This window comes from Heterocephalus glaber, unplaced genomic scaffold, assembly GCF_053883595.1.
Source record: "Heterocephalus glaber isolate CG9 unplaced genomic scaffold, H.glaber_assembly_v1.0 deba00001606, whole genome shotgun sequence".
NCBI classification, from domain to species: domain Eukaryota; kingdom Metazoa; phylum Chordata; class Mammalia; order Rodentia; family Bathyergidae; genus Heterocephalus; species Heterocephalus glaber.
This window is the reverse complement of record NW_028258377.1, coordinates 41,340,986-41,367,196: the sequence shown is the minus strand read 5'-3', so window position 1 is coordinate 41,367,196 and position 26,211 is coordinate 41,340,986. Positions and strand designations below refer to the sequence as shown.

The 26,211-nt window shown below is 58.7% G+C and overlaps 1 protein-coding gene across 2 annotated transcripts in view; it reads left to right on the top strand.

The window, feature by feature from the left end:
• Adamts2 (ADAM metallopeptidase with thrombospondin type 1 motif 2) overlaps positions 1-26,211 on the top strand; it is a 194,731-nt gene that overhangs the window by 112,269 nt on the left and 56,251 nt on the right. For both annotated transcript variants that reach the window (XM_021242213.2, XM_021242221.2), the window contains one exon: positions 16,448-16,650. In XM_021242213.2, coding sequence (XP_021097872.2) covers positions 16,448-16,650 — 203 coding nt within the window. The remainder of the gene's footprint in view (positions 1-16,447; positions 16,651-26,211) is intronic.

The following is a 26,211-nucleotide window of genomic DNA, read 5'->3' as shown; positions in this document are numbered from 1 at the left end:
CAGGGCCCAGCCCCAGCCCCAGGCCCTGCCTTGGCCGCTCTAAGATCAGGGCTCTTGGGGAGGCGAGGTAGCAGCGGGGCCTGGCTGGGGACCCCATCCACGTCAGCCCTGGGCCGGCCCTGGACCGACCGAGGCAGTCTGCAGAGGACAGGACAGGCCAGGGCGGGAGGCTCCGGGGCTCCTCATCCCACCCCACCACGCCTGCCCACCTCCCCAGCCCTGCTCCCCAGGTGTGCCAGACCTGGCACTGAGTGTGGCGTGGATCCCGGCCCTTGGGAGCCTCCGGCCCAGAGTGCCCCGAAAGGCCTCTGCCTCAGTCCACGCGCCTCCCACCGGAGTCCCCAGATCAGCAAAAGGCTCCCAGGGCAGCCAGAAGCCCAGCTCCAAAGCGGAGGCTCCTCTGCCTGCTCCCTCCCTCCAGCCCGTGGACTCTGCCCCTCAGCATCCAGGAGCTGTGTCCCTCCCTCCCCCAGCCTCACCTCCTCACCAGAGCCAGGCCTGCAGGGCTCACGTCCACTGCCTGCTCAGAACCACCTTCCTGCAGCCCGGCCTCTCCGCTGGCCACCTGCTCTTCTCATCTCCCAGGGCCGCCCTCTGCATTGTTGTTCTCCGAGGGCCCTTTCTGCTCTGCCTGCCTGGGGCCTGCCATGAGCCTCTGCAGCCCTGTGGTTGCTTCTCTCAGGCCTCCTCAGGGGGTGCAGGTCCCTGGCACGCACTGGGGGCCCCCAGCCTGGGAGCATCTGGAGGCTGGGAGGCGGTGGGCCCACTGACTCCGTGGTCCCAGCCTGTGAGGCCCCCTGGTTCCCGAGACTATGACTGACCCGTGCTGGCCAGCCGGCTCCATCCCAGGTCTTCACAGCTGTGCTGGCTGTTGGGCTCTGCCAACCACTAGGTGCTCAGCCATCAGGAAGCCACCACAGCTGGGGGTCACTGGGCCGCCTTTGCCTTCCCTCGGGTGAGGCCCAGCGCTGGCTGCCAGCGAGATGCAGGGCTTGCCCTGTGCACATATGACTTGCTTTGTGGATGGACCAGTGCCTCCCAGCGAGGGCAGCCCCCGACTGTGCACCGCTGCCCGCCCTGCCCCTGGTCACCTCTGTCTTGTGTCCTCTCAGGAAGTTCTCAGCACATACAGATGGGTGTGTGTGTGTCTGTATGTGTGTGTAGGTTCACATGCATGTGGGTGTGTGTAGTCCTAGAATTGCAGTATCTGGTTCAAAAGATTTGTGTGTATTTTTATTATTTTTCCACAAATGCTAGCATACTACACATGCTGCATACTACACTGTATTTGCTGTTGTCGTAGTATATCTTGGGGATTTTCCCTATCAGTCCTTACTGAACGGTCCATTTTTTAACCGCGTAGACTTGCTTGATTGACGGGAACTTAATTTCTTTCAATACTCACTATTTCTAGTAATGTTACGTGTATATCTTTAGATTTTTTTTTTTGAGGGAGCGTCTCACTGAGTCCCCAGGTACCCCAGGCTGAGCTCAGACGTGTGCTCCTGCTGTCTCAGCCTCCCAGAGTGCTAGTGCAGGTGTGTACCTGGCAGAAGTTTTGATCAGGATGACCACCCTGACTTCCAGGGGGGTACGTGCAGTACATTTTCCTCCACACACACACCCCTGACCCCACATTTTTGACAATTGGATGCAGTCGTTTTTTCTAGCAAAGGTTGAACATCGTATGTATTTTATAGCCGCTGTCTAAGAACTGTCCGTCCGTACCAGGTGTGCAGTTTTCTTTGGTTGCGGCCTGCTGCTTGCTGGTTTGGAGGAAGCCTGTCCATGCTGAGGTCCTCTGGCTTTTGTCTGCAGAGCCTGTGATACTGAAGGGTGTGCCTGGCCATGTGCAGGTCTGGACTAGGACCCCCAGGAGGAGAGAGGGCTCTGGCACTCGAGGCGTTGCTGCATAGATGACAACCAAGTGTCTATGGGGTCCCTGTGTGAGGGTCCCTCAAAAAAGTGTATTGAGGGAGCTTCTTCCAGGGAAAGGGATGGGGGAAGCCGGAGGGATGGGATCTTCAGCCTCTGCAGGCCTCCCTGGGTCGTCAGAGCCTGACTATCCTCAAAGGGTCTCCACATGAGGAGCAGGGCACCAGGGTTGGCACCGAAGCCACAGGCCGATCTAGAACTCCATGTTTGTCTCATTTCGCAAGCACTATAGTGCTTCCATTATCTTTAAATTGCTTCAGATACTTAAAAGGCTTTTCACACATATCCAGGTTTGTCTGTCTATGCACGTGAGGCCGGGTGACATGGGCCTACACCTTGCACTGCCAGCCCAGGCTGAGATGGCCGGTCCAGGGCCACTGTGACTGTCACCCCCAGGCCACACTCCCACGTAGACTCTCTTACGGGAACAAAATATTTCTCGATTAAGAGTGAAAAAACAAACTAGAAGCCAGGAGAGCCGCCTCTTTCAGGGAAAGCTGAGTGAGAGTGTATTTTCTCTGGAAATGAAGACCATTTCTCATGTTCAGGCCACCAAGAGCAAGCGTCTGGGTCAGAGTGAGGTGGATGTTGTGGTGCCCCCCACCTAGCCCTGGAGGCTCGGAGTCTGTCCACCGCCTGGCAGAGCAGTCCCTGGGGTCAGGCCCGAGTGAGGGTCGCTTAGACAGCTCTGCTCTGCCGGGCTGGTGCCTGCAGGCTGTCACTGTGCCTGGACCAAGGCAGCAGCCCTGAGGACAGCCGAGGTCGCTGGCAACATGTGCCCACTTCACAGCCACCGTGAGACAGTGTTCCCCCTGTGTCGCCGTCCTCAGCCACCTGCCCTGCAGGTGACAGCCAGGAGAGAGCCAGACACCTCCCTGCAGCGGCTGCAGATGCTGCTCCTGTCAGCCCCCTCTTCTCCCAGCCTCAGCTCTGCTTGGAGCTCCCAGAAGGGAGCTGTCCTGCCTCTGTCTCCCAGAAGTTCGCTGTGTGGAACGTGGGAGTGAGTGTGTGTGTGTGTGTGTGTGTGTGTGTGTGTGTGTGTGATATCCGCATTCACCTTTGTGCCTGTGACAGGCAGTCTGTGACCTACACTGTGAGTGTGCATGTCTGTGTGCAGGAGTATGAGCGTGAATATGAGTGAGTGTGTGAGCAAGTGTGAGCTTGTATGGGTGCCTGTGCGGGTGGGGCCGGGGGTGACAGCAGCTCAGCCCCAGGGACTGTGACGGGGGTGACCCTTCCAGCATGGGCCCTGGTACTTACAGAGGTGGCCAGGGCGAGAACGAAGGAACGAGTGAAAGAATGAAAACAACAGGTCTGGGGGCCTGGCAGAGGGTGCGGTGAGGGCAGTGGGAGCGCAGTCAGGCGGACCCACCGGGCCTGAGGGGAAGGAGGAGCTGCTGCAGGCAGGCCGGCCCGGCTCCAGGAGGGTCTGTTCCTGCCCGCGGGGCCAGAGGCAGGAGATCTTTGCTGTCCGGCCTAACCAGCGCGGGCCTGTTCTCTGCAGCCCTGGATGTGCCCTGCTGTCCCCCACCTCCCGCCCCCCACAGTCCTGGGGTGGCCCTGGATCTGAAGCGCATCCCCCCTGCCGCCTGCTTGTTGGAAAGGCCCGTGTGAGGCTGCGTCTGGGATTAAATTCGCAGGATTCAGCACTTGCTCTGCTTTCTGGTTTCCTCCTTCCACTAAAGGGGGCCGATCAAATTAAGCCCTGTCAACACTGTGGTCTGACAGCGCGCTTGGAGCAGAAAGCGCATCCAGGTTCAGGAGCGCCGAGCGGCCCTGCTGCCTCCTCCAGCGGCCTGCTGGGTCTCATCACAGCAGATCGGATTCAGAAGTGCGATCCCCTCCGGTCTCTAGTGCCAGCCCCAGTCTGCAGCCTGGGAGGCACCTGTGGGAGGGGCAGGTCCAAGGACAGAGCTCACAGCCTGGCTCACGGGCCCTGTCCAGGGAGGACAGCAGAGAGGCCAGAAAGACAGGAAGGGAGGCCAGGCCTAGCCTTGGCCCCTATACAGCTGGAGCCAAGGAAAAGGAGCAGGTGGTTTGCAGCTGATGGCTTGAGGATGAAGGGATGCGGGAACCTAACAGGCAAGGGCTGGGAGGGGAGAGGGGTGGAGAGAGGCCAGCCTTGGGCCCCGCAGAGTCCCGGAAGGGAACAGGAGGAAGGGACACACTGACTTCCAACCAAGCCCCTCCAGGGCCAGCACGGCCAGGCATGCAGTCACGTGGTGACATTCTCAGGAGTGGGGAGATAAACTGTCGGGCTGAGGGCCACAGATTCTTCACCATGAGAAATGGCCCCAGAGGTAGGTAGTGTGGCGTGCTCTGCAGAGCTGTCCAGGCCCCGTGTTAGCCAGGAGGAGCCGTCTGCTGGCCTCAGCACCTTGCTGCCTGTCCCGGGCTGGGGAGGTCCTGGCTGGCAGAGGATGGACTCGCTCAATCAGGGCCTGGCAGTGTCTGAGACCTCCAGCACATGTGACATCAAGCCTGTCCCAAAGGACAGCTGCCCCACCTGCATGACATGGGCTCGGCCTCTGAGGGACACAGGCTAGGTAGAGAGAAGCGGCTCGGGACTTGGGCTTGACACAGCCAGAGAAAGACAAGGGCGATGGCCGAGGGACAGGGCCGCTCGGAGGGAGGCAGGAGAGGCAGCCAGCGTGGGGCCGGGCAGACGCGGCTCAGTGCCGGCAAGTGGTGTCCAGTGGGGACTCCGGAGCGTCTGCTGGGGGCCAAGAGGGGTTTCGTGCCCTGATGGGCGTGGCAAGCCATGCACGAGCGGAGGCGGCCCGGGTGTGGCCACAGGGAGCCCCGCTCAGCCGGCTGGCTTCCCCAGGAGTCCGCCCTTCTGCTGAGACCTGTGGGTGTCTGTGTGTTGTTCTGCAGTGGCAGTAAATATTTTCATTAGCTGGTCTGCCAGCCTCGCCAGCGGCTCCTGCCATCTGGCCGCTGCGTGTGGGGAGAAAGCTCAGCCGGCTCCCACCCTGGGCCAGCTGCCCAGCAGAGAGGAAGTTGCCGCCGGCCCAGGGTGCTCCTGCGTTAGCAGCTGCTGCCGGGGTCCGGCTTCTCTGCCTGCTGCCTCTGGGGGTCAGTGGCGCAGCACAAGGCCAGGTGTGGAGGAGCCCAGGCAAGTCGACCGCTTTGGTGGCAGAGCAGGACAAGGATGTTTTGGAAGCTGTGGGGCCAAGGTGTAGATAGCAGGTTCCTCAGCCCTGCTGCAGGCAGCCGGGGCAGGGTCCTGAGCACCCCGAATCCAGCGCAAGCCTGCCCGCCACCTTGTGCTCCGCCTGCGTCTCCCACAGCTCTGCAGGGCCCCTGTGCTGGCGTCACTTGCCAAGGATGTGTGTCTGGAGGCAGAACCGGAGCCTGGCCCCTTTCCTGGGGCCACGGGGCTGAAATTCCCGGAGGGCTGTCTCCTCGCTCCCCCTGGGTCCCTGAGAAAGCAGGGGTCACACCCAGTCAGACGGGAGTGGCGTGGCGTGTGTGAGAGTCTGGCTGCTCGGACTGTGGAACACGGCCGTGCGTGTGGCCTGTCTGAATGGGGTCATGCCGGGACTCTTGCGGTTGAAAGGGACAGAAAGCCAAGAGAGCTGACGCAGGGGACTGGAACACCCGTAGTCGATCAGCTTCACCCACAGTTATTCTTCTGTTGCTATAACAAGATATCTGAGGCTGGGTGCTCTGTACAGCCTGCTTCGGAAAAATAGCAGCTTGTTCTCAACAGGAACCAGCCTGGGTCTCGATGACCTGCGCTGTCCCTCCTCTGGGGGCCTAGACACCTTCCGCCGGGCTCCACCTCCTCAGAGGCTCTCTCCTCTCTCATCAGCAACGGGCAGAAGGCTTCTAGCTCAGACCGGGAGACCCTCAGCCTGTGTCCGCGCCCGGCTCCCTGCATCTTCGCGCCCCGCCGAGTGGGCACTGGACAGGCTGGAAGCCCCGTGCGGCCAAGGAGGAGCACCTTTGCCCAGCCTAGGAGTGCGTGTTCCAGGACCCGGCCGAGACAGGGGGCTGGAGGCTCTGCTGCCTTCTCCTGAGCTGCACTTTCCTCCCGAAGGGCTGGAAGGGGATGCAGGCCCGGCCCACGCGGGGCAGCTGCTGCTTTCGGTGCTAGCTGGAGTTTCCAGCGCCAAGTGCCCGGGCCCCTCCCTGCTCCCCTGACCCCCTTGGGCTGTAAAGATGACTCTGGATGGACTGCGTCTGTTGGAGTTGCAAAAATTAATTCAGACTCAGGAATAAAGTCATAAAGGGCTGGGATGAAATAATCATAACGAGCTTCTTTGAATGGAGCTCACCAGTGGGACTCGGCACTGATGGCCCCCGTGGGGCTGCGCTGCTTTCTGCTTCCCGAGCCTCCCACGAGTCCTCCTTGCTGGGCTGCTGCCGTGTCCTCTTTAGCTTCCACATAGATGGATTTTAGCCTCATGGTCATCTTCAGGGGATGTGCAGTCCCGGTGGTTGTCTGTCGGTCACTAACAGATGGGGGCGACCTTGTTCCAGGTGCCCTCCTCTGGGTGGGCCGGTGTGTGCTCTGGGAGGCTGCAGGTACTCGGATTTTGGTCCCAGCAGGCTCTGGCGGTGGCTGTCAGCCGAAGGAGCTGGTCTGGGTCTTCGCTAACATCAGTCTCTGTCCAGTTCAGTAAGCCTCTCTCTCCCCTTCTTAGAGCAATAAGCTACAACTGCAGGCAGCTTTCAGAATTTAGGCTTCAAAGTTTCTGAGCCCCAGGGAGGGGAGCAGTTTATTCTCGACCACAGGCCGGACAGTCGGGGGCAGCGTGGTGCTTCTGTCTGTGCTCGGTGCCGCTAGTCCTGCTCAGCAGAGGCGGCCTGGGAGTGCGGGGTGCCTCACAGGGGAGGGGGTCCTCAGGAGGGGAAGAGAAGCAGCGCTGGACCTGGGGCCCGAAGCCTGCCCATTGCTGAAACATAATAAACATTTAGCAACATTTTCTTCTCGTGCTTCCTTGACTTCGTTCTGATCATCCCAGCCACTGGTTGTACTATCAGCTTTGCATTGCTACACACGATACCTAGGGCAGCCAACTTTACAAAAGAAAGGGTTTGTTTAGTGCATTCTCTTGGCAGTCCAGGGCCATCATGCTGGCGTAGACTCGGCGCTTGGCAGTGTCCTCGTGGGTGGCCATGGTAGGAGTCCTTGCAGAGCAAGCGAGCGATCGTGTCTTGAGCCAGTAGCAGAGATTCTTTTGAGGATGGATGGGGTGAGGCTTTTGGTCCTTTTAAAACAATCCCCTCCAGAGCACTCAGGAGATGGCAGAAGAAACTGACCACACCCGATGGCCTAAGAACCCCCGAAACCCCACAGCCCTCCGCACTGTCCGGGGGACTGGCCCTTTAGTCCACTGGACCCTGGGAGGACTCTGAGGCCACACCCAGCTCCATCGCCAGTGTCCACCTGCCATTGGCCTTGCCCAGGCGCCAGGTCCTGCTGAGCCTGACCGGCTGTCGCACCGTCATACAAGGACAACTGGCTCCACGGTGTGCGTGTCCCCTGCAGTGAGCCACCATGCTGGGGACTCGGGTGTCCTGTTGCTGGCATGTGTCTGCTGCTGCCCCCTGATCCTCGCTGTCAGCTGGTATGAGTTGTGGCGCTTACGTCTCATTTGTGTCTTACCTACTGCATGTGGCACTTTGTTTCCAAGACCCGTCCATCCCTGTGGGTGGCAGGCTCCTGACCTCTGGGGTGCACTGTGAGGGGTGCACCCGCCACACTGGCCTCTTCTCTTGCCCAGCAGTAACACCCAGGTATTGCTACCTCCCCCAGCCACCCACCTGCCGGCCCAGTTCAGGGCGGCACACAGCACCAGGCCTGGTCTGAGGAGTGGCCTGGGGCTGGGTGTCCCTCAGTGGTACAGCACATGCTTAGTGTGGGGGGGACTCTGGGTTCAGCCCCCTGCAGGAAGGGCTGAAGGGAGCAGGGGAAGGAGGAGAGAGGGGCTGACAGAGCCTACAGACATCTTGTACCTTTAGGATATGGGCTCTAAGGTATGCTTACACAGAACAGACTAAAGAAGTGCCAGACTGCCAGCACCACCACTAGGCTTCCACCTGCTACTGTTAAGGCTCGGGTCTAGCTGTTCCCCCAAAGCCTCTTGCAGTCGTAGGTGGGGCTTTTTGGAGGTGGCTGGATCTAGAGCGTGTGATGCTGGGATTAACGATGCCCCACCCTGGGGGGGTGTGGTACTGCCCAAGGGGTGGACAGCCTGGATGAAATATTAAGGCAGGTTTGTTGCTCAGCTTTGCTGCTGTGCTGCCCTCTACCCTGCCATGGACTGTTTCTCCTCTGCCATGCCACCCTGCCTTGGAGCCAGCCGACTGTGGACTTGAAACCTCTACAAACTCTCAGCTAAATAAACCTTCCCTCCTTTAACTTTGGGTGTTGGGTATTTTGTCTCAGCAAGGAGAAAAGTAACTAACACAGCTATCTTTATCATTACGAATTTTATCTATCTTATTATTTGATCAAGTATTTCAGAGTTTATGTGTAATCTAAGAGTAAATGCATACTGGAAATGATTAATATTGAAATGATAGGCAGCTGGGCATGGTGGTGCATGCCTACAGTCCTGGCACTCTGGGAGAATGAGGTAGAAAGATCACCAGTTTGAGCCCAGCCTGGCAAGACCCTGTCTCAGAATAAAAGGGGGCACTGGGATATAGTTCAGTGAGAAAGCCCCAGGTTAAATCTTTGTACTGAGAAAGAAAGGAAGGAAGGAAGGGAAGGTGGGAGGGAGGAGGGAGAAGACAGAACAAAACTTAGCACACACTAGGCTAGAGAGGAGCGGGCGGCCGGACCCCGCGGCTGCAGGGTCCAGAGGGGGTGAGGGGCTGGGTCTCCAGGGCGCCATCTGACTCCCACTTCTCTGGGCGCAGACAAGGCCCTTTCTAGGGAAGTCCTGGAGACACGGGGCTCAGCACGGCTGGACACCTGGTGGGCCTGAGGTTGGAGCAGGGCCTGGGTCGCAACAGAAATACGGCCAGGGAGAGGCTGCTCTGCGCCCTCTGCTTCTGAGCGCGCCATAGCCCACCTCCCGCTCGGAGCAAGGCTGAGAACTGCGCAGTGATGTGTGTGTCCTCAGCACAGCCCGACGGAGGGGCTCCTGAGCACACACAGGAGCGGACAGTGCTGAGAACCTCGTCCCCGCTCTCCTGGACACACTGTCCTTGGGTTAGACAGTGGCCCCCAGAGGTGGGGTCTTGGTGAAGACAGTCCCCTGGCGGGTCACATGCATGGCTCAGGTGCCCTCCACGCCTGGGCCAGAGCCATCATGCAGAGATCAATCTTTATTGTCCTCGGCGGGATTCCTCTGCCATTTCTTCTGTGGAGCCACCTGTTTCTCTTACTTTTCCTGGTCACCTTTCTTGTTTTGCTGGAGCACATCCTCGAGTAGCATTTTAGAAGGGGTGCTTGAAAGGGAAATGTTCTGAGGACCTACATGTCTGGAAATGTCTTTACTCTGCCCTCATACTTGATTGAGAATTTGCCTGGGTACAGAATTGCAGTTGGGAAATCATTTTCCTGCAGAATTTTGAAGGTCTTCTTCCACTTTTCCAGCTTCTAATGGTGGTTTTGTGAAATCTGAGCCATTCTGACCCGAGTCCTTTGTATGGGACTCTTCTGTAACCTGCTTATTCTCTCTTCCTTACAGATGCTGGTGGATTCCTCTGTGCTCTGAAATTTCCTCTGCTGTGTTCCACCTGGGAATACTTCCAGTTATGGGGAATTTTCTTGCATTGTTTTAGTAATAATTTCCCCTCTCTTTCTCTTTTGTCTTGATGGAGCTTCTTTTATCTGGATGACATACTTTTCTTATCTACTTTCCTAATTTTACAAGTCATTGGCTTAGTGTTATACTTTCTGGGAGCTCTTCCAACTTTATATCATTTCTGCCAAAATGTTTCTAAAGTCAAGGAACCCTTCTGTTGTCCTGCTGCTGCTCTTCCTGGGTGGATGTGAATTTCTGTTCAGCTCGAAGAGGGTGCCAGTGGGAGGTCCTCCCTTCTTGCAGTCTCCATTTCCTCCTTTCATTGTTTCGTGTCACTTGGCCTCCGTCTGCAGTGCTGGCGGCTCCATCAGAGAACTTAAGCTCCTTCGCTGGCAGCTCCCGGCGAGAGCGGGCACCAGAGCAGAGCAGGGCGAGGGTGGAGGGCGACCCGGCCCGTTGGTCTCTGGTTGCTGAGGTGCCGGACAAGACCGTCCCTCTCCGGCCTGGGCGGCTGCGGCCCTCTGGCGGTGGCTGGGGTCTCAGCATTCGCAGTCCTCCTACGTTTGCCTGCCCCTGGGCCCGGTGCCCGTATGGCCGGGACTCTTGATTCCACCTTTCAAGACAGGAGGAGTCTCCCAGCCAAGGCCCACGCAGGGTGGGGCACACAGCTGGGGCGGGCATCACCATTAGCCTTTCAGCTCACCCTCGACCTCGCCGTCGGTGGTGTGGGTGCCAGTGCCAGAGCCCTTAGGAGGCCATGGTGCTGCCGGGAAGACACCTCCCTGCCGACTGGGAGTGGAGCTTTGGCCACACCGGGTGTATCCCTTGAAAAGCTGTTTTCCAGCCTCCGACAGCCCTGACTTTCCTTCCTCCTCTGCTCTGCCTGTCTTCACCGAGTTGGGACTGAAAAGAAAGTCCCTTGGCTCAAGTCGTGGGGGGACCCGCCGGGCACGTACTGGGAGGTGCGGCCTCATTGCGGCTGTGAACAGAGCTGTCCTTGTGCCCGGCCTGGCCCTGGGCCTTGCTCAGTCCCTGGTCTGTTTCTTTCGGACACGGGCACCACCGTGGTCTCATTAATGTTACTCTGCAATATGTTCTATTCAAAAGATGAGTACTCCCCAGTTATTATTCTTTTCGGTGTTTTTCTGGGTATTCTTTCATGTGTTATGTTCCAGGTGAACTTTAGAATTGCTTTCTGGAGTTTACAATTCTTTGGTGGTGATTATATCAAATTTACAGAGTGATTTGGAAGAGAATCAACTTCCAATACGAGACTGTCTCTGTGTCTCCATTTACCGGGGTCTTTTGTGTGCGGGGTGGTTTTAGACTGTGTCACTTTTTGTGTAGTCTTCACTTTGGTACTTTTTATTTATTTGTAGGTATTTGGGGGGCTTTTATGGTACAGAAAAGCCCCCTTTCCCTTGCCCGTTTTCTAGCTGGTTTTCACTATGTACAAGAAAGCTATTGATCTTTATGTCCTCATTTTGTGTAAGATGAGAAGTGTCTATTCCTTGGAGGTTTGATAAAACTTTTCTATAAAAGCTTCTAAGCTTTCTTTTTTTCGACTTCTTCTAAGGTTATTGGTTTATTTAGGTTTTCTATGTGAACTAACAATTGGAATTTATGTTTTTTTATCTAGTGTAGGCTTATCAGAACTTTGTTATTAATTTCTGGTATTTAGAGTTTTGAGGGCTTCCTTTCTATGGTTATTTCTAACTTGGGTCTCAGTGACACTGAGTTTGGATAGAATTTTGGGGTTTTCTTTTCATCCTAACGTGTGGCCAGATTCAGCACTTACTCCACACATGCTTGGAAATGGCATGCTTTCTGGTTTGGGCGTTGAACACTAGAATGTCTTCATAATTCGGACTGTTTACACCCTTACCTAATGCTTTGTCTGATGCATTGCTGGGCTCCGGAATAAAGGTTTCAATGTGCCCAGATAGCTGCAGGCTTGTTCATCTGTCCGCATCAGCTGGAAGCCCTGGCGCCTGGACTTTCCTCTCTCTCGTCTCTTCTCCGTGATCTGCTGGTTTTAGCCGCCTGTCCCCTTCGAGGCATGTTATCTCGTGAGTATTATTACGCTGCCTGCCTGCCTGCCTGCCTCTCACTGGTTATTACATGGTGTGAGTTTCTTCTGCCCCCGCTTCAGCTCCTCCTGCTCATTCCGTCCCGGTTTCCCCTTGTGCAAGCATTCACACCTGAGCTGTGCTCCTCCGCCTTCCGCCCCAGGATTGCTCCCCACGGCTCTCTCCCCGGTCTGGCCTTTCTGCTGCTGCTCGTGCCTCCCTCTCCTTCCAGACCAGCTTCTGGGAGGACCTGGCCTCCCCTTCCCCGCCCTGCATTCCCACGGTGTCTTTCTGCTGGGGCCCTGGGGCCCTGTCAGGGAGCTGGGGAGACTGAGGCACGCCTGACCCCATGGCTGCTGCCCTCCTGGGCCTTCATCCAGGGAGGGGAGGCAGTTCATACACAGGCCACTTCACGCGCGAGCCTGGAACTGCACCATGACCCGTTACGTGCAGGAAGGGAGCCGGATACGCTCGGGGAGCACTGAGGGGCTATGCCAATTTAGGGTACAGTGAGGAGGGGATATTTCAGCTGGCACTTGAAGGGGAGAAACGAGGGGAAGTCACGCCATGGGAGGGGACAGCAGCATCTTCCCTTGTCACTGCCCAGGGTGCTTCCCCAGGCTCCAGGCCCTATCCACCCCCGCTGTCCCCAGGGCTGTTGAGAGCCCTGTGGCAGAGGCCTGTGGTAATCGGCTTTCCAGCACTGTCACAGAACACCTGAGGGAGCGGCTTACAGTTCCCAAGGTTTCAGTCCATGGTCTCTGGCTCTGTGACTTGGCCCCGCGAGCCCAGGACATCGTGGTGGGAGCCTGGGCTGGAGAAGCAGCGGGAAGCTGAGAGAGAGGAGGAGGACCTTCCCCGGGGAGGAGCCAGGACCCCCAGGCTGGCGAGGTTGCGCCCAGGACCTGTCTCCTCCCAAGACTCCATCGCTGCCAGCAGTGCCCCGGGCCCAGCTCGGTCCCAGCTCGGTCCCTGGGAAAGTGTGAGACCACGTGCAGCAGGGTCAGGCACCCCCGGGGCCCGGCACAGGAGGGAGGCCGTGGGCGTCCAGCCCTGCCACGTGCGGGCTGGTTTTCTTCTGGGCCTTTTGGGGGTTCTGGGGGGCTAGTTTCGGGCAGGTGCAGTAGCAGCAAGTGCCATCCAGGTAGGGAGCACGAGGCCTTCGTACAGGGGCCAGAAAACCCCCAGGAGCCTTTGGCACAACGGGGCCACACCTGCAAGTGGTGCGTCTGGGTCACAGACTCGAGGCCCTGGCTCCTCCAGGCTGACTGTGCTCATCTCCCCGTCTCCCGCCCATCTCCACCAGCCTGGCCTGGTCTCAGAGTCTGCTCCTCCCATCTGCCGGTGCGGTCTGACAGAGTTACCTAATCTGCTGCTCCTGGTTCCTCGCCGCTTGCCTTAGTACATTTTGCGTTGCTATCACAAAGTACCCGGTGCCGGGTGAAGCGTGAAGAGAAGAGATTCATTTCGCTCCTGTCGTGGTGGCTGGACAGTTCAAACAGCACGGTGCTGCCATCTCAGTGAGGGCCCCCAGCTTGTCAGGACTCAGCGGGTGGCACAGGGATGGCAGGGTACAGGCGAGGAGGAGCCCACCTGGCAGGAAAGGAGACGGGACAGGAGAGAGTGCAGGTCACTCATTCATGAACTGTCGTTCTAGGGCACGGATCCAGCCCCGTGAGGCCTGGCCTTCTCTGAACCCAGCCCTGAGGCTGGAGCCCGCGTGCACGCTTACCTTCCTGCCAGTTAGGGTTTCCACCATCTCAAGGGCATTCTCTGGGACCAGCTTCAAGCTCCCAAACCTTTGAGGACGAGGCATGCCCAGATGGCAGCATCCCTAGAAGGAGGTAACAGCAAGATGGCGCCTGGGGGCGGCCTGGCTCTCGGCCATGCACACGGCTCTGCCTGAGACCTGGGTGCCCAGCGGCCACTCCCGGGATGCCCGCACGTAGTGCCCTTGCTGCAGGGGCTGCAGAGGGCTTGGTTGCCGCACCCCGCCTCTCTGATGGAGTCGCTCTGGGCTTCCCTGAATCTGAGTTCTGCGTTTCCCATCCTCCTCTCTGGTCTGTTGATCGACTCTTTGACAAAGCCTTTCCTCTCCATTCTGGAGACTCTAAAGCTGGAATTGATTCTGGGATGCACTTCCTGCCGTGTCCTCCTGGCCCGGCACCTGAGGAGAGAGCACTCCACTGCCACCTAGCAGGGTGCTCGACCAGGGAGGACCGGGCGCCCAGTGTAGCCTTGGCCACTCATTTAAAAGGGGTCCTGCACACCTTCTCTTAGGGGAGCCAGCCCCGTGGGCCATGGTTGCCGGGTCTTGGCTTTCTCTCAGCCACTCACCAGCCCCCCCAGGGACCAGTGACTGCCCTTGTTGGGCTGCAAGAGGGAAGGGAGCCAGGGCAGCAGCATCCTCCTGTCTCGGCAAAGGCGGGCGGTGCTGACCGGTGATGTGTCCACCGTGGGGCGGGCCGCAGGCCCACGGCACTCTGGTCGCTGTGGCGAGCTCTGAGGCCCAGGGGGATGGAGGCCCTCGGACTGGACAGGCCCCGGAGGCCACGGCTGACACCAAGTGGGCCATTTGGAAGCCGAGTGGGGATCACGCAGGAGCTCCCTGCACCAGGGTTGCCTTTGGGAGACACCTGCTGGGATCAGGGTCGAGCTCACTGCGTTCCGTGGCTGAGCAGGGGATGCACCAGCCTGGCCCTCAGGTCCCAGGGAGGCGGTGAGGGCCAAGAAGACAGCTGGCCAGGTTCATGTGGCCCAGGCCTGGGGCCCCGCCGAGCCCTCCTGACCCTGGGGCTGCTCCCCACGTCCTGCACAAGACAGGCTCTCGGGGCCAGGCGGCATGGGGGGCTGTCACTGGCCAGCTGGCTCCCCGGGCCAGGTCTTGCTGTTCACCTGCTTTGCCCCTGGGTTTGGAGGCATCTGCACAGGAGCCTCAGGGCTGGGGAGCGTTCTGGAATATGATGACCAAATAAGCCCCAAATCATCACGACAAGAAGAGGGGCGGCAGTAGCAATAGTGACGCTGGAGATGAACGTTCTAACGCATCTCGCGAGGCCCTGTAACATTCACTTCCGTTAGACCTGGCTGCTTGCAGAGCAGCCCCAAGACATGCCCTGGACCCTCCTCTGCCCAGCGGGGCCCCCACACCTCCTGTAGGGAGTCGGGGTGACTGCGTGTGACTCGGGGGTCAGGTCAGCAGGGCACGTTCTGAGGCCTTTGGGGCAGGAGGGTGTCAAGGGTGGGTGCTGGGCCCTGTGCTCTGTGTCCGGGCGTGGCCTCAGCTCACAGCTCTGGGTCGCCCGTGTGTTGGTCTCTCAAGAGCAACAGGATGTTCTAGATTGCTTTTAGCATGAAACCCCCCAATTATCAAGTCCTGTCAACTGAACAGTGTAGTTTTAAACGCCCTGTGCCCTGAAGAGCCCTCTGCAGTCTGCTTTTGCCCCCAGGCAGTGCCCATGCGTGGCCCTGAGCTTGTCAGGGGCAGAGGGAGTGGCCAGACTCCCCCGGGGAAGGGTTTTTCTATGGAAATTACCATCTTTCTATCTCCCAAGGTGGTTCTGAAGGTGAGCTGTCCCTGCTCGTTGGAAATGCGAGGAAATAAATGTATAAAAATAGAGTAGCAATTCCTCAGCTCTCTGTCGGCTCCGAGTCCGCAGCGTCTCCTCTGGGAGCAGCAGGGAGGCCCTGAATCATCTCCAGGCGGCGAGCGGGCACTTGGCTCTGCCGGCTCGGCCTGCAGACCAGCCTGTGCTGAGCAGCCTCGGGCGCGCCTGCCCTGCGTGTGCGCGTGCAGTGCCCGCAGTGTGCTCACGCCCACGTGTATGGGGACTCCAGGCCCGAGGGCCACAGAAGGTCCAGTGACCCAAGCAGCTGCTCGCCCGGCCCAGCCCCCGCTTGCTCCTCAGGCCGGCCAAAGGCCTCACCCTGAGCGTCTCACCTCTCCCTTTCCCGGGGGTCGCCTCCGCCGCGTGGCCGGCCTGAGCCTTCCACCTGACCGCCAGTTTTCCTTGTCTGACGCGGACGGCAGGGTGAGGAGAGAGCTGCCGGCCCGGTCCGCCGACGCCTCGCTTGTGAAGTGGGGACACTATTCGCCCTGAAGATGCCTCTCTGCCCGGATGAGACGTGTGTAGGGCGACACAGGCTGTTCTGCAGCTTCCTCCCGAGGCCTGGTTTCCCTCGGGGCGTCCTGTGCCCTTCCCTCTCTCCCCGTCCTCAGAGCGCCTCCCCCAGCTCCTAGGAGCTATCCTTTGTTTTGGTCTTTAAATTATTTATATTTCGGATTTCTCATAGAAGAGAAACCATGTGATATTTAACCTTCTGCGTCTGATTTCGTTCTCTTAACATTATGGTCTCAAGATCCACCCATTTTCCTACACATTACTCGAGTTTATCCTTCTTCGTGGCTGAGTAGTACTCCAGGGTGTGTGTATACCAAATTCACTTTATCCATTCATCAGCTGACGGGCGTCTAGACCTTTCCCACGATGTACTGCCCGGCCGTCAACGTGGCTGTGCATGGATCCCTATAATACTGTACTTTCAGGAAGGTGCCAGGAGAGGTGCAGCTGGGCCCGGGGCGGGGGTGGGGGTGGGGGTGGGGTGTCTCGTTTTTCCGAGGGCTCTGCACACCGCTTCCCAGGGCTGTACCGTTCACACTGGCCCCCAGCGCGGGTCGGCTTTGAGGCCGGGACCCAGGCCGCCGCCGCTGCTGACCGGGTGCTCTTCTTGCAGGGGCCTCCGCGGACAGCCTGGACAGCCTCAGCCGCGCCCTGGGCGTCCTGGAGGGGCGGCTCAACGGCTCCCGGAGGAGGGCGCGCAGGCACACTGCGGACGACGACTACAACATCGAGGTGCTGCTGGGTGTGGACGACTCTGTGGTGCAGTTCCACGGCCAGGAGCACGTGCAGAAGTACCTGCTGACGCTCATGAACATCGTGAGTGGGCGGGGCGCCGGCGGGAGGGGCGCGGTCCCTGCGAAGCGGCACCTTCCGGCTTTCCGCCTGGAGCTGGAAGTGAGCGCGGCTCTCACAGGAAGCTTGCAGGGTCCGCAGGTGAAAACCTCGGTTTTCTCATCTGCAAATCGGGGATGATTGAGTTGGGAAGGCCGTTTACAGACGGAAGCAGGGTTCCATGCACTCTTCGCTGGTGCTCTGGTTTTCTTGATATTTGCCATTTTTAAAACTGAAAATTACTTCAGAAAGAAACCTCCTTCTCCTAGGAGGTGATCTGAATGAAAAGCGCCCTGTTCGAAGGCAGCCCGACAGCCCTGCACCTGCGGGCTCTGACCCAGTCACTGCAGTCCAGGCCGGGCCGGGCGGGAGCGGCGGGTGAGGCCAGGCGAGGCGAGGCGAGGCGAGGGGGCCGCTTTCTCCTTGGAGTCTGGGCCACTTGGTGTGGGCGTCTGCGTGCGCCCCTCACGGCCGCTGGCCGAGGCGCCCCTGCAGGGGGAGCGGGGACCTGGTGGAGCGCCAGCCCGCCTCTTGGGCGGTGCCTGGAGTCCCGCCTTCTACTCGCCTGGAGTGCAGCCTCATCACAGTGAAGCCCCCCGTCTGTCCCTGATTCTGGCTCCTGCTCTCTCTCAGGCCCCTCAGCTTGTGCACCACTGCCCCACTTCCACCTCTGTGCCTCTGACCTCTGTGAGCGTCATCTGGGTGAAAGCGCCGTCCCTGCCCTCCCGTGACTGGCTTGTGTGGTTTAGCACAACGTCCACAAGGTCATTGTGCCGTAGCGTGTGTCAGAACTGCTTTCCTTTTCAAGGCTGAGTAGTGCTCCATTGCCTGCATAGACCACATTTTGCTTAGCCATTCACCTGCCCAGGGTCAGTGGGCTGTTTTCCCCTGTGCTGTTGTGAACAACGCCATGAATGTGGGTGTACAGATGCTTATTCAAGACCTTGCTTGCCATTCTGAGGAAGTGCTCAGGAGGGGATTGCAGAATCCCGTGATAGTTCTGTTCACCTTTCTGAGAACGCACCATGCTGTTTCCATGGCCCCTGCCCCATTCTGCCTTCCCACTCACGGAGCACAGGGCTCGCTCCCCTCGCAGCGGGGCTGCTCTTCACAGCGACATCCCAGCGGGTGAGTTGTTTGTAAGTAGTTCGCCCTGAGCTCTGATCTGCTGGTGCAGCAGGGAGGCTGGAGAGTGCAGAGGTTTGTGCACAGTGGCGCCCCGCGTCCTCTCACTGAACTTGAACTTGGCTACATGACCGAGCGGCTGGGCGCACGCGGACCACGTGTGGGGCCCCGAAGGCCTGGCCCCAGGCTTGTTCCATTTCAGTCCTAGGCTGCTGGTGGGAGCGCCCTGGTCCTGCTGGAGTGTGGCTGGCGAGAGAGCAGCAGGGCCAGGGCTTGGGGCCACGCTGGGTGCGGGCGTGCCTGAGCCCGAGGAGGCGGTGGGCTGGGAGTGCAGACTGAGGAGGAGGAGAGGCGGGGCGGGCGGGGTGCAGGCCTGGCTCCACCCTGGCGGCTCTAAGCTGCCGCGGTTTCCTTCATCATGGGCAGCGTCTGGTTGAGATGGCACAGGCAATTCAGGCTCATCACATAGCCGCGCCTGCCCCTCAGCGCCCAGCCCGGGCATCTGGTTCAGAGCCCCGTGGGTAGTCTGGGCCGGTGGTCATCACAGGGAGTGACCAGGCCCCTCTTGGCCGGGCCGTTCAGTGCTGTGCGCACCACTCTCCCTCCCTGCCGCCAGGACTTGTGCTGCAGCCAGGGCCACCAACCCACACTGGACTTAGCGACGCACACACCAGCCTGGTCTTGTGCAGCGCCTGAGGGGAGATGGGTCCCTGGGCAGCACGTCATCACCCTCTTATTCTGCCTGGCCCTCATTACCCTGGGCTCTTCTCCTGCAGGGGGACACAGACAACACTCAGGCAGAGTGCATGTGAGGTCACTCCAGATAATGATGAGGGCAGTGACGGAAATAAAGTAGTTATGAGAGGGCGACGGAAGATGAGTCGGAAGTGGCCCCTGCCACACAGGAGGTCCTGGCTGGTGCCCAGGAAGCAACAGCAGAGCTGTGGCTTGACTGACAATGGGATGACCGGGAAGAAGTGCACAGAGGCTTCTGGGCTGAGGCAACAGGTGCTGCAAAGGCCCTGAGGCAGGAATGAGGTCAGCTCTTTCGAAGGCATAAAAAAAAGGCCGGGGTGGTGAGCAAGGGACTCAGGCGAGAAGGAGAGACTGAGGTAGGTAAGACAACAGGTCAGAGCAAGGACAGTGGCGAACACAGCCAGTGTCTGTGGCCGTCTGGATGTGGAGAGGGACCGGCCGTGGTTCTGAGGGCAGCGAGGGACCAGTGGAGGTGCTGCTGCCTCCTGCAGAAACAGCAAGGTTCTCAGCCCCGTCACTGGGCGGTCTGCCCCTCACCAGTGCCACTTCTCACGTGTTGCTGAGTGATCCCTCGAGTATTTAGACCCCACCAGCTCCTTCCCTGCCGGCCCTGTCTCCTGCATTTCCTCCTTCAACCCAGAGAAGTAGCATTTGTAATTTATTAAAATAGTCTGTATTTAACACAGAGGGTATATTATTTATGCTGTGAGCTGGGAACACACCCTATAGGTATATTCACGTGTGCTCCCGTGGCGTCCTTTCAGTGGCGGTGCAGCATCGCGCTGCCTTTCCACTCGCTGTCTCTGTGACGTGTTCACATAGCAGACTCATTTCCCTCGCAGAGCTCAGAAAGGCCACCCTGCCTCACGCGGTCACTCACTCTTGATGTTCCCTACACTGAGTCCCCCAAAGTGGGGCCCTTGTCAGCAGTTCCACAGCAGAGTGTCCTGTTGGGGTCTCCTCTGTGTGAGCCCCCTTGAGCAGAGGTCTCTCTCTGACCCCCACCTGTCAAGTCCTTTATAGCTATGGTGATTTGAGAGTTACAGTTGGGATTTTTGTGTGTGGTAAGTTGAATTTGTTTGACGATAATGCTGTTACGTTTTCAAATGTATGTATATTTAAATCTGAGATTTTTTTAGTAAATGACCCATTCCGGCCCCCCTTTCTGCTTTAGTCTGATTAAAGTAGGATGTTTATTCTATTGTAGCTTCTTCCCTGTTGATCTAGAGTCTTCATATTCATGTAGGTTGACTTTCTGCCTGTCACATGTGTGGGAAATATTTTCCCAGTTTTGTTGTTTGCCTTTTGTTTTGTTCTGCTTGGGGTAATTTTTGATAGCTTACATTTTTATGTATAGGCAAATCTTATGTCTCCCTTCCTACTCTTTCCCTTGGGTGATGTATGTGATACTTCATGACGGGCCTAGAAGTTAATCTTTAGAAGCTTCCCTCTGCTTGTCGCTGCTAATGAAGCCTGTCATCAGCTCAGAATTTCCCAATCGGTGGAGCCTCACTGACCACTTGACCATTCTTGCTACACTTGCGTTCAGCCACAGCAGCTCAGAATGTCTCCCAAAGTAAGGGGAGGGAGAGACGTCACAGCCCAGGGAGGGAACAGCAGAGAAACATTCCTGAGGAGGTGTGACTCAGTCCCTTCTCCACTGCTGGGACAAAATACCCGACACCCACAAGTTAAAGGAAAGAAGATTTATTTTGGTTCACAGTTTGCAGAGTCAGAGTCAGGTGGCTCCCAGCAGGACAGCAGAGCAGAGCAGAAACAGTCCATGGCAGGGTAGGCATGAGCCTGCCTTCTTTCCCTTTAATTCTGTCCAGCCTGCAAGGCTATTGATTGGTGCCACCTGCACTCAGAGTTGTCTGCCCTCTTCAATAAGTCCTAGAACTTTGCTAAACCAAGCAGTGGACTAATATGGTATCACACATCTAGAGTCCAGCCATGTCCCAGAAGCCCCACCAATAAGTGCATGAGGCTTTAGGGGACATCTGGATACAAACCACAAGGGGGATGTGAGTCATCGAAGGCCCAGGGAGCAATGCTTGGACTCCTCTTAGACAGCGCACATTCGAAGGCAAAATGATGAGGTATTTCAGGACGGCAGCAGCAGAACATTACCTCTGAAGAGCAGGGCCTTCATTCCTCTGCCAACAAAGGAGCTGTGCCTACAGGGTAAGCCAGGACCTCGAGCCCTGTTCTCAGGCTTCCCAGCCCGGGAGACTCTGCCCTGTTCTCTGGCTATTCCCCTCACAACTGCCTTGGGATGCCTCCTCCATGCCCTTCCCCATCCTCTGTTTGTCCCCTTCTTGCACCCTGGAGGCACATCCCAAAGCCACCTACAATCCCAGCTCTCTGCTTGGATAAAGAAAGCTGAGCCCAGCAGGATGCTGGGTGTGTTTTGAGACTGGGGCCAAGCTGAGAGGCTGTGACGTGTCCTGTGAGATCCCCTGCACTGGTTTCTCTCCCTCAGCCATAGCCCTCAGGGTTGCTGCAAAACCCAGACAAGCCCAGTATTCTTGGGTTTGATGGCTATTAGCTCAGTCAGAGAAGCTGAAACTCCTTGGGGATTGTATTAGTCCATTTTCTACTACTGTAATGAAGTGCCTGAGGCTGGGTGCTTTATAAAAAGAGAGGTCTATTTAGCTCACACTTCTGGGGGTTCACAGGCATGGCTTCAGCATGGGCTCAGCCCTGGGGAGGACCTCATGGCAGATGGGAGCAGTGGCAAGAGAGCAGGGAAGAGGGAGAGATCATTGGTGAGACAGGAAGACAGAGGTCAGGAGGGGCCAGGCGTGCTCTGCTAGAGCCACCCTCCTGGGAGAACCACCTTAATCCCCTCTGAAGCTGCACCGCATGACCTAAAGGCCTCCCATGAGGCCCCACCTCTTAAAGGAGCCACCACCTCAGTACTGCCAGCCTGAGGATAAGGTGCTGTCTGCTGACCCACCTCCCTTGGCTCAGGGAGCTGCCTCCCTGTTTGGTGCCCGTGTTGTGTGCGCGGCTCCCAGGCTGGAGCCCGGCTCTCGGGGGCTTGGATGTTGACACGTGATCACAGACTTGATCTGCCAGCCCCCGGCCTAGCGTGGCTTGCATGCTGGATGCGGTGCAGAGCAAGTCTGGACACAGCTGTGGAGTGGGCGGGGCCCAGATGTGCAAGGTGGCACCCTGGCTGACGCACCAGGCACGCACGGCGACCCTTCTCCAGGGTCAGCTGACCGGGAGGACGAGAGGCAGCACCGATTAGGATTGTCTTGTTTAAAGGTGGGGAGGGGGACGGTCTTCAGAGTGCTGTCAGGAGGCTCTGCTGGGGCTCCCTGGACAGCTGGTGTGAGTCAGTCAGTCACTGCCCACTGCTCTGTGCACTGCCTGGCTTGGAGCCTCACTTTGTCTGGACCGGACCTGGGAGTAGAGGCAGTGCTGATCTGGTGTAGCTGGCGTACTGGATGTGGCCAAGCAGAGGGCGGGAGGGCCTCGGAGAAGGGGCCCTGTGGCAGCCTGTGTGTGGCGGGGTTACTGAGGCCTGAATCCAGGGCCTCCTCGGTGAGCTACATCCCAGCCCCTTTTTAAATTTTGAGACAGGGTCTCACTTAGTTGCTCAGGCTGGGCTCAGACTTGTAATCCTCCTGCCACAGCCTTTCAGAGTTCTGGGAGCACAGGCCTGCACCACACGCCCTGCCTGTGAGGTGGCCTCTCAATGCAGTCGCAGTAAAGGGGGTGAGCGCGGCCGCTGTTGACACCGCGTGGCATCCTGTCTCAGAGTCCACTTCTGTTACTAGTGGAGGTGTGCTCTAAAATGATGAAGAGCGTGGTGTGTCCACACCTGGGCCAGGAGCCTGTGCACTGTCACAGTCGAGCGCACAGGTCGTGTGCACAGTCGCCCGGGCCACGTCTCTGCCTGACGGGCAGCTCAGCAGTGTGTTCACACCACCATCACCACAAAGCATGCACGTGCTGTGTTGACGGCCACAGCAGGATGGCCGCAGTGTTGGGAGCGGTGATCATCACCACTCTCTGATGTCAGAATATTTTAAAACATGCATCTTGCATTAAATTTGGACGTGTCCAGGTAAACTGGAGATTCTAAAACAGAGTTGGCAAGCTCCAACCCAAGAGCCACATGTGGCCCTTTGGCTGTTTTTGTAAACAAAGTTTTACTGAAACACAGCCGCGCCCCTTTATTTATGAATTATCTGTGGCTACAGCGACAGAGTTGGCACTGAGACCACGGGACTCAGAAAGCAGCAAATACCCACTCTCTGGCGCTGGAGAAAGCGTTGGCGTCAGGCCTGAGAAGCTCTCCTTGCCTGGGGCCTGCCTGGGGGTCTGGCCCCGCCCCCGAGTCAGCGTGTGCCTCTGGGCAGCAGTGAGCCCCTGACAGACCCACCTTGTCCTCGGAAGCGGCGTCCTTCCCGTCCTGGCTTTTACCTCCCTGGCAGAGCGCCCTTCTGAGCCGGGTTTCTTCATCTTTAATCTGGGGACCCCCCCCCCCACTCTGAACCCCCAGACTGGCCCGTACACTCCTCAGAAAGAGGCGAGTCCCTGAAGAGAAGCCCTGTGCTGCCCTGGAGCAGCCGCTTCCTGAAGCTCATTGCAGCGACCCTCACACTTGAGTCAAGCTCTACCCCTTTCCTGCTCAAACCCAGCCCCCACAGCCTTGACAGCTCGAGGATCGAGGATCAGTGAAGTCAGTTTAGGGTTCTTCCTAAGGGTCAAATTCGCAGACCTTAGCCATCACTTCAAGGCAGCTGAGCAAGAGGGGCAGATTTCCAGGCCAGGCGAGCAGAGCTGTCTCTCCCACTGTGTTCACTGTTTCTATTCTGGAGGATTCCTGAGCCCCATAGCACTTCTGCAAGGGCAGACACCTCCTCAGTCCCACAGATAACGGGGTCCCGCCTGTGGCTGTACAACCAGGGCCGAGCCCCGACCTCTTCTGGAGCAAGGGCAGTCTCCGTACAGTGTGTTCTTGAACCATTTCTGTTGAATGAATGATCTCTCTCTCTCTGCCAGAACTCAGCTATTTTTCATCTTTTCTTTTCTAATTTAATCCAGAAATTGGCCTTGATTTACCAAAGCCTTGCCAGGGTTTGCAAACAATCAGAAGGCATCTGGACTCAATTTCTTACCAACTTTCAAGAATGCTGTGGCCGCATGGTGGGGGCAGGAATGTTTCTGCTGGCTGTGGGGCCGGATCTCGTAAAAGAGGCCAATCCGCCGGGCCTCAGGCAGGAGCTCGCAGCTCACGGCTCTGCTCGTGTCAGACTGGCTGCTACAGGCTGGTCCCTTGGTAGGGGAGGCAGGCAGGCCCTCCAGGAGGGGCACATTTGCGTTGTGGAGTTTGCTGGTGCCTTGGGCCCAGGGCTGTTTGTGGCGCTGCTCCTGTTCCCCACGCCTGTCCGATGGCCAAGAGCCTGGCTCCGGGTGCCCGGGAGACCCAGCGGTGTGTGAGCTCCCTTCTGTGCCGGAGGAGGCAGGGGTGTGAGCGGCGGTGGGCCCTGGGGAGTGGTGGACAGGGCCAGGAGGGGCCCCTGGAGGTGTCCCCTGAGCTCCACTCACTTGTGCTCATGTAGGAAGAAGCAGGCCCACTGCTGCCAGGGCTTTTTGGGTTTTTTTAAACAAAAAGCTGGAAATCCAATTTTCATGGGAAACCTAATTATTTTGCAATGTGGGGAGCAAATTGAAATTAGGAGCCCATGTGGCACCGGCAGATGCGAGTGCAGCTGCAGCAGAAGCCCGGTGTGTGGGCCCTGGAGGATGGGCGACTGCTGCCCTGCGGTGTCCCGTGAGGAGGCAGTGCGACAGCAGGACGGGGAGCCTCCTGAGGTCCCGAGCTGCCCTTGGCCACGGCCAGCACACCCTCGATCCCAGGTCGGCACGGGGCTCAGGCTGCATGTTGGGGTGCAGATGTGACCCAAGTGCGCCCCACACTCAGGCTGCGCAGAGCAGGGTGCCGTGGGCAGGCTGAAGACGAGGAGGCACCCCAGGTCACCGGCCTGCTGGCCCCTCCGGGAAGCCTGGGCAGGGGTTGGGTCCACATCATGGCCCGCGCAGGCCCTGGGGGTGGGAAGCATGTGCGCTGCATCTCCCGGGGCCCTGGCGGCCCGGCCGGAGAGGGGGCTGTGGGAGGGGCAGGAGGTGAGGGTGGTTGGCATCCAGAGAGCGGACTGGACCTAGGCCTTCCCGGTGGACACCTGCTCCCGCAGCCCGAGGAGCGGGGAGCCTGCACCGGCTCCACAGTGCGTCGCCCCTCTGCCCTCCCGGTGGCCCTGGAGGGTCCTGGAGGCCCAGAGCGTTGGTGATGGCAGACCTCCCCTCGGCCACCCGGTGCCGACCCTCCCCTCCATCCAGGCTGGCAGACCAGAGCCCAAGGCAGGCCAGGCATGGCCTCCTCTCGGGCCCTCTGCCTCCTGCGGCTTCACCCTCCTGGATCCCGCCCGTCTCCCGGCCATAGCAGACTCCAAGTGTCAGTGGCCCTTGGGTTTTCCCGTGCCCCCTCCCTCCGCTGTGCCCACCTGTTCTCTGTCACATCACTCTCCATGCCATGCACTGTCCCTTAGCGTGTGGACAGAGCGCCCACCGTGGCCTGAGGAGGTGGGTCCCCACCGCTGTGGCACACCTGCCTCTCCCCTGGCACGCGTGCCACTCCTCAGCATAGAGTCTCGTCTGCCATCCTTGGCCTCCTGTGGGAAGCTGACGGTTGTCAGAGCCGGAGCGAGAGTCCCCCTGGGCAGGAGGGCCAGATGTCATCAGTCCTGTGACAGCTTGTTGGTGCAGGCTCCAGTGAGGAGCTGACAGCTGAGCATCCACGGTGCCTGGAAGCACCCCTGGTGGAGCTGTCACTGCAGTCAGTCAGCATGACAGAGGACAAGTGGCCAGTGGTTGGCGTCTCAGGCCCCTTCTCACCTGCGCCTGGCAGCGAGCCGAGCTGTGGGCTGCCCCAGCATCCCATCTGACCCACGACCCAGGAGAGCGTGCTTCTAAGGGCCCGGCCTCCCCCTTTGTTTCCGGGTTCTCTGGGAAGCAGAGGGCCGTGTTCCAGGCTCTTTGGACGCGCTCATCCAACTTCTCGTCCGCCTGCCCCCTTGCCTGACACTTCCGGAGGCTGTTGTGGGCCAGCCTGGGGGCAGAGGTTTGCAGGGCCGTGCGGAGCCCTGGGCACGGGTCTGGCAAGGTAGCTGAGCCACCTGAGCAGACGCTCCCGGGGTGGGGACCGAACTGCTTCCTGCTGTGTTCAAAGAGCCCTGGCCTCCTCCGTCCAGGTGTTGGAGAGCACCTACAAGGCCATGTGGAGAGATGGGCGTGCCCCTCGTGGGCGACCCCTGAAGAGCTTGTAATGCTGCACGCGGGGCTGAGCTGAAGCTTGCTTGTGTTTTGTGCTCTGAGTTTCTCATGAGGCCCCTGCCATGGGCCCAGCAGGTGCTGGTCTAAGAGCCTCTGTCATGGGGTCCCGTTCCTGATCCTCTGCACTTTCACCCTGGGCTGATCCAGGTCTGGCATCGGGTTCTACCGGTCCCAGGCCTGCTCCTCGACACGTCATCCATCTGCAGCCTCCCAGGTAACTTCCAGGCCCCCTCACTACGCATAAAAACCCAACCAGGCAGGGGCCTCTGGATCCCAGCACCCTCCGGGCCGTGCCTCCATTCACACAGGGCACCC